Source organism: Nipponia nippon, unplaced genomic scaffold (assembly GCF_047370975.1).
Source record: "Nipponia nippon isolate SJK-2023a ecotype South Korea unplaced genomic scaffold, ASM4737097v1 scaffold_7, whole genome shotgun sequence".
NCBI classification, from domain to species: Eukaryota; Metazoa; Chordata; class Aves; order Pelecaniformes; family Threskiornithidae; genus Nipponia; species Nipponia nippon.
The window spans coordinates 27585746-27598160 of NW_028262391.1; the positions used below are offsets into that span (position 1 = coordinate 27585746).

General features: G+C 38.4%; 1 protein-coding gene across 9 annotated transcripts in view; it reads left to right on the forward strand.

Annotated features, from left to right (window-relative positions):
* The window catches only part of STAG1 (STAG1 cohesin complex component), a 205442-nt gene that overhangs the window by 43227 nt on the left and 149800 nt on the right, over positions 1-12415 (forward strand). For 7 of the 9 annotated variants that reach the window (XM_087740483.1, XM_087740482.1, XM_087740488.1 and 4 more), the window contains exons 2-3: positions 2739-2873; positions 9739-9841. In XM_087740483.1, coding sequence (XP_087596609.1) covers positions 2845-2873; positions 9739-9841 — 132 coding nt within the window. In that variant the 5' untranslated portion in view covers positions 2739-2844. Of the gene's footprint in view, positions 1-2738; positions 2874-9738; positions 9842-12415 lie in introns of those variants that run through there. The other 2 variants (XM_087740490.1, XM_087740491.1) reach the window with 2 other exon arrangements.

The window sequence follows — 12415 nt, forward strand, 5'->3', positions numbered from 1 at the left end:
GTCTGGACCTAAGCACATACAGATGGATTTTTTCCAGCAGTGTTTTGTGCTTTCCTGTTTGGGATAGGGACTTTGAGAAAATACCACAGGACCTTGCAGTTCCCTGTGTGTCAGGTTGTCTGCCATCACCACCATGTCAAGGCTGTGGGTCCAGCTTTCTTGTTTTTTCAGTTGCTTTTGAATGAAACGTCTCTCCTCTTCTCCTTCTGGCTCTTTATACCCTTCACTCTATACTTTCTTTTAGGCCAGGACTTCTCTTTTTGAATAAGTTATCTCTGAGCAAGTATACTTTTCCTTATGTGTGAAGGCACTCCCTAGAGCAGTTGTATACTGCTGATTACTTTATCCGAGCATGCACAGCATAACAGTTGTGAAGGGTGATAACTAGGTTAAAAAATAAAATTAAAAAAAGAAATTCCACATAACAGTTGTGCAGGGTGCCTTAAACATCTGTGGAAAATCTCTTGCATGAAATGCACATCAATTTTCTTGAACTTATTTTGAAAGCTCTTTTGAAAAGTAAGCTTGATGCCCAGTATCCTGCTAGAATTAGATAATCTGAAGATCCAAGATGGATAGGTTTCCTTTGAGGTCTAGCTAGCGTACACAAGAGTGTGTGTGAGTGCATGTGTGCTTGTGTGTGTACAAAAAAAAATATACTTTTTATACAAAGGGAAAGTATTACAAAAATGTGTACATCAGTTGTCATGGCAGGCAGAAAAAATATTTGCAGAAGCTTAATCAAAACCTTTCTTCTATTTTAGGATTTCATTAAATATTCTTCTTACGTTATACCTAAACATTAGTATTTTGTGACCACCAGAGTGCATTTTGTTCCAATTGTAGTGAACCTGTCTGTTTCAGAGATCTGAACGTTCCCTTTTTTTCCTTCGAATAGAAAATCAACTCAAAACTTAATTCAGTCTGATGCTATGTTTATTTGTAATAAATTCTTACGAGTGCCTGAAGTGGTTGCTTGATGTTGTTGAATGGGCATGTCGTTCCCCTGTTAAGAGTAATCACATCCTTTAAAACATAGCGTCTCTAATGAAGAAATATTGTTATGGAAACAAGTCATGGAAATAGCACAAATAGCATATCATGTAACATTTTTGTTCTTGAAGAACTCAGACTACTTGTGTCTTATGGTGAAACTGGAGAGCTTTTACACCAACCTGGTGTACTGGCTGTGGAAAATGACCCCCTTTAAACTGTTAATGCTAGAGTGGTAACTTCCATTTCAAACAAACTTCTCTTTTGTGAACATGTGTTTTGCAACAAGGTGGCTTTTTAATGATACAGTATGAAAAAATGGCCAATGAGATGGTAGTATATTGGAAAAATTTAAATTTGGTGATGAGATACTGTAATTGAAACTGTTGGTAGCATGAAGTAGTAAGTACTGGATGAACTAGTTGTATTCATCTGTGAGTCTAATTGGAACTGTAATAACCAGAGGCAAAAAAGTCTGTTCATGCTGTACAGTTATGGCTTTGGTAAATAAATACTGATGTGTGTATAGGAGGATGGAAAATAATACTTTAAGTGTTGTCCTGTTTTGCTTACTCTGGTGCAGTTTTATTTAGATACTGTGGTGCTAGTCATGTTACCTCTTTCTGGCTTGATTTTTCTGCTGTCTTGTGCAAAGCTACTAGAGCACAGAAAACCTGCCCATTGACAGTAAATTAAATATTTAAATAAAAGAGATTTAAAATATCCCATGTTTACAAAACATGCAGTTAAGTCATTGGTATTCATTACCATTCCTCAACTGCAGTGCTCCATGCAGCTATTTATATTACCCCAAGATCTGTAAAAGGGGAGAATGAAACAAATAATTTTAGTTTTTCCAGAGCTTGCATTTTCTGGAAGAATTGGATGGCAGTTCTGTGTTTTATTACATCAAAGATTAGTGCATCTGTCACATTGTGCCGTTATTTAATGGTAAAGTCATGTCTACTGTCATTAGTCAACTCCTTGGTTAGTGTTTTGGATAGAGAGATTTTACTAGTGGGTGTAGTGGTACCACAGATGCAGTCTAGTTCGTTGTTTAAACTTACAACTTTGGTTTCATCAGGTTAAAATACTTAGAGATATAGTTAGAGAGTTGCACAGCTTCTGACTACTCTTCTGTAAAATTCAGTCACATAAAACTGTGAGCCAGTTTGTCTAATTTGAATCAGTGTAGTTCCATTAAAGGGAGTGTTATCAGGAATATTATTTTTTACCGGTTTTGTTGTGCCTAAATCAAAACTTATATGATTTTTAGGTGCAGTTCTTTGGTCTTGATTTGAAACTAGGAAAGACTGTTTCTCAAGAAACTAAACTTTTGTCTTGCAAGTTTAGTCTATGGTGTGACCAGAAAATAGATTCCTTAAGTCTGGATCATCACATTCTCTGATTGCTTATTCTTATATATTTATCTTGTTTATTTAAATTTTCTCAGATTGAGTTCTGCTTGTGTTTTTACATTAGATTTACTGTAAACAAATATGGGAGGTAATACAAAATAGTTTGTGTAATTAAAAAAAAAAAAAAGTAAAGTTGCCTAAACAGAATCATATTCTTGCATTCAGTTTTTACAATTAAGCTGTCCTGGGGACATCCATTCTAAATTTCATGTGGTTTAATAGTGATGATACTTCAAAACTGACCATTTTTGTTTACAGTGTTTTTATTATTCAATATATGACTAGTGTGGAATCACAACTAACAATTTTTTTTCTCTTTTTTTGCAGACTGGACTTTGACATTCTTTTCATGAAAGAGGTTTCTAAGTAGTTGTCTTATAATAACTTTGAGAAGAAGTTCTATGTAGCTCTTACTTTCAAGAGCGCTGCAAAAATGATTACTTCAGATTTGCCAGTACTACAGTGAGTATATGTTTCTCTATGTATTTGAAATCTTCGGTGTTAAAAAGGTAGAAGTAAACAGAGAGGTGAACACAAGGATAAAGCACAAGCTTGAGAGAAGTGCATATTACTGTGACTGTTCCAGGCCTTCTGTGTTGTGCTATGCTGAAAAACTGTGTAAAAAATTAAACACTTAAATCTAAAAGATATTTCTTTATATGTATGAAGATTTAACTTTGCAGTGAAAAGCAAAACAAGGTCTTTGCTACTTTTATGCTTGAGTGTAGTGAGATTTCAGAAACGTGAATGGGTTTTAGTCATAGTTGGCCATATTTGTGTATTCCAGTTGCATACTTTTTCTTACAATGAGCTGTATTTATTGTGCAAAAAGCCTTTGGCCTCTGCAATTGAGGAGAGCAAGTGGCGTTAGCATGTTTTGATTGCATTGGGAAATAGGAGCAGCTTATACAAAATGGGAACATCACTGTACCTGAATAAAGTGAACTATTGGGAAGAATAGAGTGGAAATCTATGAGAGGAGCTAGGGAGTACATCAAATAGAATTAAGAAAGGAATTTTAGAAACAGGAACAAAATGGAGCTTTATTTGATGTGTTGGTTTGACCTTGGCTGGCTGCCAGACACCCACCCAGCTGCGCTCTCACTCCCCTCCTCAACAGGACAGGGGGAGAACATAAGACGAAAAAGCTCGTGGGGCAAGATGAAGACAGGAAATCATGTACCAGTTACCCTCAGGGGCAAAACAGACTTGACTTGGGGAGAATTAATTAATGGCCAGTTGAATAAGATTTGACTGATGGTGAGAAACAAAGACAAAAACTAAAATGTATTCCCTCTCGCCCCTGCCCTTTTCCCTGGTTCAACTTCATCCCTTGGTTCCTGACCCCTCTACTCACATCCGCAGCACGGGGTCCCCCGAGGGCTGCAGTGCAGGTACCTGCTCCAGCCTGGGCTCCCCTGGGGCCACGGGGGCATCTGTGCCAGGGCTCTGGCAGCACCTTCTCCCTCCTCCTGCTGCTTGCGGGGCCGGTTCCTCGCCCCTCACGGCACTCGGCCCTCTCCTCAGTAGCTCTCCCAGGGGCACCCGGCTCCTGTGACTGGCCCAGCCGTGCCCTGCCCTGGGGCAGCTGGAACCGGCCAGAACTGGCCATGTCCAGCACGGGGCAGCTCCTGGCGTCTCCTCACAGAGCCCACCCTGCGGCCGCCCCGCTGCCACCACCTTGCCATGTAGACCAAATACATTCGGTAATTATCTAATGCTAAGTTTTTTGCTGGGAATGAACACCTGAAAATAGGAATTATCACAGGGTGTAAAAGAGCCTCAGTTTATCAAGGTTGAGTGGTGTTCCAAAACTAAGATTTCAGGTGCATTTATTTAAGAAACTGAACGCTTGGACAATTGTAAAGTTATTTGTGTGACCTTAATAATAAAATGCTCTGCATTGCGATTTTTTCTTATATTTTTAAAACCTCTTTCAAAAAAAGTTAATTTCTGCTGCGGGTGAGCACATGGCTAAAGACAGGGATGACCCCAATGGGTAGCGCTGAGGGGGGAGCGTCAGCCTGGGGGGGGTTCTGGTTAGCTTTGAGGGTAGTTGCAGAAAAAATTTTTCTCGGTTCATATTTTCCTGGATGTGCCACATTCAAGAAGTGAGAGTGTGCTTGTGAAGTGTGCCAAAGACAAAAAACTGGGAGATTCTGCCACAGCAACGGTAGGAAAGGGATATTCCCGTTCCCAGTTCAAGAAGCTAGATGGCCTTAAGAAGTGAATGAAGTATCATCGAGTTTAAGGTTAAAAAGTGCATATTAATAGATACGGTAACTCTGCACACCAGCTGAAAAACCTGAGGGACATTAAAGATGTTGGCATATTCTTTAATCAGAAGATGATTGTGAGCCACAGATATTATGCAACATTAAATATGAAAGGAAGCATGTATGTTGTTTTTTCCGGTAGAGCTGGGAATCATTTAATGCCACTGTGCAAAGTGTTGGTGAGATGTCATCATCAGTAATATATATAGTTTTGGTTGCTTGTAGACAAGGTGAGATCTTTCTTTTCACAAAAAAATCAGCAGGATTTGCACATAAAGGTTTTGAGACTTTCCTGAGGGCTCAGAACATTAAGTCTAGTGTCGGCAAGGTGTCAAAGAAAGTGATAACTGGTAATTCAGTAGTTCCCAACCAGACATTCATCAGAAAGGAGTCTGGGTAAGGGTGAGAAAACCTGAAGCAATCTTTGCTTTAGGGGTATTAGCTTCACACATTTAGATTTGGGAAGCCACAATCCGGTTCCACAGAGAGAAAGCCAAAGTTTTCTTTCTAGCTCTTAAATAAGCAGCTTTGAAGGATTATTATAATCTACCACTCCTATGCCTTATTTTTACTTTTTCATAAAGTTTTCTAATCTTTTCAGCTCCCCCCTTTAAACAAAGGGTCCTAAAGTCAGTTTGGTATATTAATGTACTTTGCTTAGGACCATATCAAATATTCCCTCCCAAATTCTTCTGTGTTGGGGGGACATGAAAGGAGAAATCTTTAATCTTTCTCGATTCATAGAAGTGGCTTCGGAATGCAGTGAAGACAGGATTTCACTTATTGGTGTTTCAGATGTAGGTAAAAAAAACCTCTGGTGTATTTGACCTGGGTGACTGACTATTAGGAGCCTTCTCTCAATGGGATGACTCATATTTGCTGTGAGGCGTGTTCCTCTTTAGATTTTGAAGATCAACCATGAGAGCTGATTCATCCATGATTCATGAGCCTGTGCATTTAGCCATTTTTCTTCATGAATGCTTTTTTTCACAAGGCTGAGTCTGGTGGTAGCAATTACTGAATTTATCTCTGCCAGAACCTTGAGCCACCTCAGCAACACCAGTAAAGGCTTATAAAGTGTTTTTATTTATGAAAACTGATGCATAAACATAGGTTTTTGGTGTGGTGTGTTTTTAAGGGGAGGTGTTATAAACTCTATAGGTAGGGCTTTATGTAACAGTACAAGGAAGGTAAATTTGTTTTTATTTATTTTGCAGAGATGTGAAATTTACTGTGTCTGTGGAAATATGTTCTTCAGAAGCATGACATGGTAAAGGGTTGCCCAGTAATCTGTTAATTCTTCATTACCATATGGTTAGTTTGAATGGCTAGTTATTACAACTTTGGAATAATATCCAGAGTTTTTTGGAGGGATCCTGGAGTTACTGCCGGTTTTCTAGGATGCTTTAGCCACCACAGAAACCGGAAAGAAAAGCAGCGTAAATTTGAGCCCCTAAAAGGGGTTATCACTTGTCTGCTTTACTTTGCCCACTCCTATCTTGTAGGTCTCCCACACTCTGCCAAATTCTCTTATGTCTCTATCATGTCAAGGTGTCTTAGAGAGGAAAGGTTTAGCCTTAGGCACCGCCACCTCTTCTTTTCTTAGATGAGGCAGGTCTCCTTAGGCCCAGATTATTTTCCCTCCCAACAGCTTTAGAAAAGATAAATAGTGACTAAGCCCAAGATTTCCCCTCAGGTGACTAGTCACACACACGTAAAATAGGGATAGGATAAATCTGGGTCTATTAAGATGTGGATGACTGCCACCAGATAAATTACTTCCTAGCAGTTTTGCAAGATGTGTAGGGAACGAGGGAGATGGATGCTGGCCAGATGCCCTTCTCAATGAGTGTTAAAAACCTGACAGAACTGCGGGCAGTTAAGAGATGCTTTACTCCTCCTCTGAGTTCGGAAATAAGAAGAAAAGGGACCTGTGTGTGTGTGTACCCAGAGCAACTGTAAGGCCTTGACAGAAGCAAGAAGCACTACCTTCCAAACCGAAGGGACTCAAGGCTGCAGTGGAAGGGCCTTTTCATGCAGGAGTTGCACGATTCAGGCAGAATTCCCTGCTGCTTGAAATGATGTTTATTTTAATGTTAAATCAGCCAAGGACTGTAGGTTGTCCTTGATCCGGTCTCCCTACTCCAAATAATGTAAGTACTGAAGGGAACTTACTTTCTGGTGTTTTCCCCTTATTCCTTACATACTTATATTCTTTGCCGGAAGAAATCTCTTCTCTGCCTCACATATTGTTAGGGTGAGATTCATCTTGTTCAATTTTTAACATTTATATTTGAGCTGCTTCTCTAGATCACCTTACCATCAATGGAGAGAAAAGAAAATTTATAAAACATAAACTGTCTGACCAATTTTGGACACTGACCTTAGCATGACATATGTTGCACCTTAAGATTTTCTGTTTTCTGCATTATATATGTCTAAAATTTAGATTAGATGAATCCCACCCTTAGTACTGATTTATTGAGCCTTTCTCAAATGGTGTCCAGCAAACCAGAGAAGTTTTACCAGAAACGTATTAGAGAAGCATGTTTATCAGGTTTAAGACAACAGTCTGTTTAAGACAAAGAAGAGAAGGTAGTTAATAATTAAAATGTTCCTTCCATATGTAGTGTTCAGAAGCAACTGAAATTTCTAGAACTAAATACACAAATCTCAGTAGGTTTTGCTAGACTTGGACGGAGGCTGTAGCAAAGTCAAGTTCTCTGTGGACTAGATGCATGCAAAATAGTAGTACAGTTTATTTATATAGATCCAGTGTTTCAAGGGAAGTGTTTGATCCATTTGCCTAGGAGGACTGCTGAATCTGTTTTTAATAGAGAAAAATCTTTATCCTGATGATATTAGAGGTGCAGTTTTGTAAGCTAGCAAAGCTACAGTGTTTCCCCAGGAATGGGGATATTGCTTAGACCACACCATGCCTAAAATTTTTCCAGTAAGGATCTGTGTAGACTAGAGAGAAGCTTATTTTTTCTACAGAGAGCAAGAGAGTATGGCTTTAATTTCTCTACAGCAATAAAAAAGCAGTAGATATTTTTATGGGGTTCCTTCTGTATTCAAAAGTTATTTTAAAAAAAAAAAATCTTGTCATTGTGAGGAAATACGCATTTTTGTCAAATTGAGTTGCAGTGTGATGGCTGGTATTTGAGGAAAGGCTGGATACATCCATCCACATAGGCATTGTTTTCAGCTGTATTCACTGCATTGCTTTTCACCAGTGTGGCCCTATTTTACCAAATAATTTTGAACTATGTGTGGGGTTTCTTTTATTTGGTTTTAGGCTTTTTACAGGTTGGTTTTTTTTTTTTTTTTTTCCAAATTCATAGCTTGATATTGAGTTTTTCAAATTTCAAATTTTATGAAGCAGAAAAGCTACTTCTCTTTAATTTTATCACAACAAAGCTGCATTTTCAATATTTTGTAGAGGTACTATTTTACAAGCATATAATTTAGGAACTCAAACGTACTCGAATACTGTTTTTTAATCTAGGCTGCCTGGTTTTCTGGGGTGTGTAGAGTATTTAGAGATAATCCACTGAAGTTACTTTCAGAAAAGGAGACTCATAGATGTTCTACTGCATTCTAGCTTTTGTAAAGGATTCTGTGGGCCCCTTGGTGTTTTTGGAAATTGGAAAAGGTTGGAAAATAATGTCTTAATATTAGAAATTCATCATGGTTCTGCAGAATTACTTGGGTTAGAGCAGACCTAGAACAATACAGTAATGTCAGTAAAGAGAAGTATCAGAACATCCTTGATTCTGATACAATGATGTTTGTATCTTTCTGCATTACTAAATAGCTTTCTTGGTGATAACAGCAAATTTGTGAAGTATTCCTGATTTATAAAACAAAATAAAAAAATAAAACCCCAGACAGTGTGGAAGATCTGTGTAGATCTTGGCTTCCTGAAGCTTCTCAGTTTCTGTAAACCGGGTGACTAATGACGCCTTTTATGTTTGAGGCTGTATAAAATAATGGAATAGGTCTGATTTTCACCTTCCCCTTGCACAAGTTTTACAGCAATTTAACTCCTTTCACTTCAAGGAAATTATATTGGATTTAAAGAATTCTCTGATTGGAGCAAGACTTGGCCCATCTTTGAGTCAATAGGACGTTATTACAGTTATTCTTTCATTTACAGAGATCTCATGCACTGGTTGGTGGTCTTGCAAACTAAAAATAAAGCACATCAGTAACAGGTATGGTTTTGCTTGTGGGCTGCTGTTGGGCAAAATCTAATGCCTCACAAGATCAATTACAAGCTGAGTTTCTTCAAGCAGCCAGGTCTGTTCTGAAGGCAGAGAAGTACCTGTGCACCTGGCTTGAGGGTGGTGGTAGTGTTGGAAATTGGGGTAATGTTTTTTCCCTATGGTCTTAAGTCTAAACCAGGAATGACTGAAAAATGATACTGTGAGCTTCTCTAATAGTCGTTGAGCAATGTCAAGTTTTTTTCATTGTACAAGTGCAAATGTTTTTCTAACTGCAAGAATCATAAATGTCTTCAGATCAAAGTGAGTTTTCTGGTTTGTGCCTCATGGTTAGTGTTAATCTTCTCTTTATTAACAGCTGCACAATATGATTGTCTTCGAGTGTGACTAAAAACACGATATAACCCAAGTGGGAACTTGCGTAACTGTTCTAATGATGTGATAGCTGGATTGGACTTGAAAGCAGCTCGGCAGTAGTTACTAAGAGTAAAAGAAAGTTGATACTGGTGAATACATTGTGGGATTGATATGTTGAGAATGTGCTGTTTAATATAGCCAGTTTTTGAAGTGTAACATGGTTTCAAAAGAAGGTGTTAATTTAAATAACTTCCAGTCTATAAAATGACATTCCAGCCCATAAAAAGGTAAGGCTTTTTGCCAGGGCTAGCAATGCTTAGTGCCTTAGTTTGCAGAATAAATGTGGCAAGCCTTTTAATGCTGACTTTTTTTTTTCCTGGCTTAGGACTAAATATTTAATCAGTCAGTTATAGATTACTTGTTGATTTCAAATCATTTTAATTTATCTAGTGTTTTTCCCCCCCCTAGGGATTCTACAAATGAAACTACTGCACATTCAGATGCTGGCAGTGAGCTTGAAGAAGGAGAAGTCAAAGGAAAAAGAAAAAGGGGCCGTCCTGGCAGGCCTCCAGTATGTGTAATTTAGTTTTGTTTTGTTATGCATCTATTTAAAATTGACTGCAAACTGTTTTTCATCTAATCATCTTGTGGTCACATAAATAGGCTTTTAATGAACCCTATGTCAAACTTTATGAAGACTTGTAGTATGAAATATTTATCAGATTGATATACAAACAATGTTTGGAGTGTTTAAAAAGGGACATAAAAATGAGCTCATAATAGCTATTATTTTTTCTTTTGCTAGCTACTTACATGAACATTACAATTTTGTTTTTATTGTCATATTACAACATTCTTCCAGACATGAAAAAAATCTCAGTAAACACGACCACTTTCTGTCTTGAAAGTTGTAATGGATTTTAAGTGACAAGTGACATTTGAGCCATCTTTTTAGTAACTGATAAATCTCTTAATGTGAATGGAAGAGTTGCAGCATAGTATTAACTAAATGCCTCAGAAGATCTATTAACACATCTTAAAAATTGACATACACTGTGTCCTATGTATAGATTGGGAGCTTCAACCTATTCTCTACCATAGTGCCGCAGATGATATTGCTGTCTGCTGTATAAGATTTGCTGTTCTTCAGTAGTCTTTGCCCATTGCTGCACCATGAATGGGAACATACAGAAACAATTCTCTATTACACATAGTATTTAAGGAGGCTTTCTCTTTTATTTTCATTATTTTATAAAATAGCCAATTTATTGGAAAATACGGAAAAAGTTCTGTGTATCATGTTGTCCTTCATTTTAGTTCTTCAGTGTCATCAGATGTAGTTCTCTTGATTATATCACTTGTACACATTGTGGAATAAGATTTTTAGTGGGAACTTCTGTGTGTTTGTTATTAATGGTTTTGATTTTCCTTAGTCTATGAGTATACCCCCAGTATGAATGTGCTATATAGATAGCACTAGTAGATTGAAGTGTGTTTGGTTGGTTTTTTTTTTTACCCTAAGTCTAACTCCTTAAGCATGTGCTAGTGAGGCTGTAAGAATGGACACAACCATATGTTCCTCTAAAGCATGCCGGCCAAGGTGGAGCAAACTCCTTAGTATTGGTTTTCAATTTGTGTCACAGTTTCTGGACTTGCTTTGGGAGCCAGCATTTTAAATCCTGGGCTTTTCTGGGCATGTTGTCTTCCTTTTTGAAAGCTCTTGAACAGTGTTTCCTATGATGGCATATATTCTTCATGAGATGGACAAATTTGCTCACAAACGTGGAGCTTCTTTGCAGGAAGCTTTAAAGAAGCATGTAAAGAGAACAGGTCATCTGTTTATATAGCTTGTAAGCAAAGGGCAAAATCAGAAAGTATCTTAAGAATATCTCATTAGTAAATCTATGAATTTTTTCAGATTTAATAAAAAAAAAAAAAAACAGAGGATGGTGCAACCTGATTGCTAACCCAGAAGGTTGTCAGAGTGTACAAATTCAAGTTAAAGCAACACTAGTGGTATTTTGTACCCCCCCCACTTTCACTGGAAAGGAAAAGTGAATGTTACAAAAGGCATTCCTCATCCCTCTGAGCTTATTAGTAGCTCCTATGGGAATATTCACTGAAGCACTCTACTGCTCCTGCTATCAAGTTTCTACAGGAGCAATTGCTCATTATGCTTAGAACAACTCCAGGCTCACTAAGTGTACATGATTGTAAAGTGATGAACATACAGGCGAAGTAGCCATTGCTTCATACATAAAACAATGGGCTGTGAGCTGACTGTTGCTGCTGAGGAGCAAGAGCTTAGGGTTATCAGAGATGATTCCATGAAAGCATCATCTTAATGCTCAACAGGCTTCAAAAAAAAAACAACCCAAATCCAGTCTTAAAACTGTCAGGAAGGGAATAGAGAATAAAACTATGTCCTTTATAAAACTGTGGTTTGCCAAAATTTGGAATACTTTGCGCAATTTTAGTTTCTCTTCCCCTCTTCACCTCTGCCCCAAAATCTCAAGTAAGGGTGTCTTAGGACTGGAAGAGGTTCAGAGAAGAGAAACAATGATGGTCAGTCATGGAATCAGGCTGGGAGGGACCTCAGGAGGTCTCATTGCAACCTCCTGGTCATAGCAGGGTCAGCTTTGGGATCAGACCATGTTGCTCGAGGCTTTTCCAGTCTAGTCTTGAAAACCACCAAGGCTTAAAACTGCATAGCCTCTCTCAGCAACCTTTTTCATTTTATTTTGTGAAAAATTTCTCCCTTGTAGGCAATCAGAACCTCTCTTTCTTCAGTTCATGACTACTGTCAGTTGTCCTCCCACTATATGCTGTTGCAAAAAGCCTCACAGGGGAGTGTTCTCGGCCCCCTGACCATGTTGACAGCCCTCTGCTGAACTTGTTCTAGTTGATCAATACCTGTCTTGCATTGAGAGAGCCAAAACTGGGTACAGTATTCTGGATATGGGCTAAAAAGTGCTGAGTAAAAGGGCATAATCACTTTCCTTGGTGTACTGCTATATTCCTGTTTGTACAGCCCAGGGCGCTGATGGCCTTTGCTGCTCAAGCACTGTCTCATGTCCAGTTTGCTGTCTTCCAAGACCCTGAGGTCCTTTTCCACAGAGCTGTTCCCTGACTAGCTGGTCTCCAG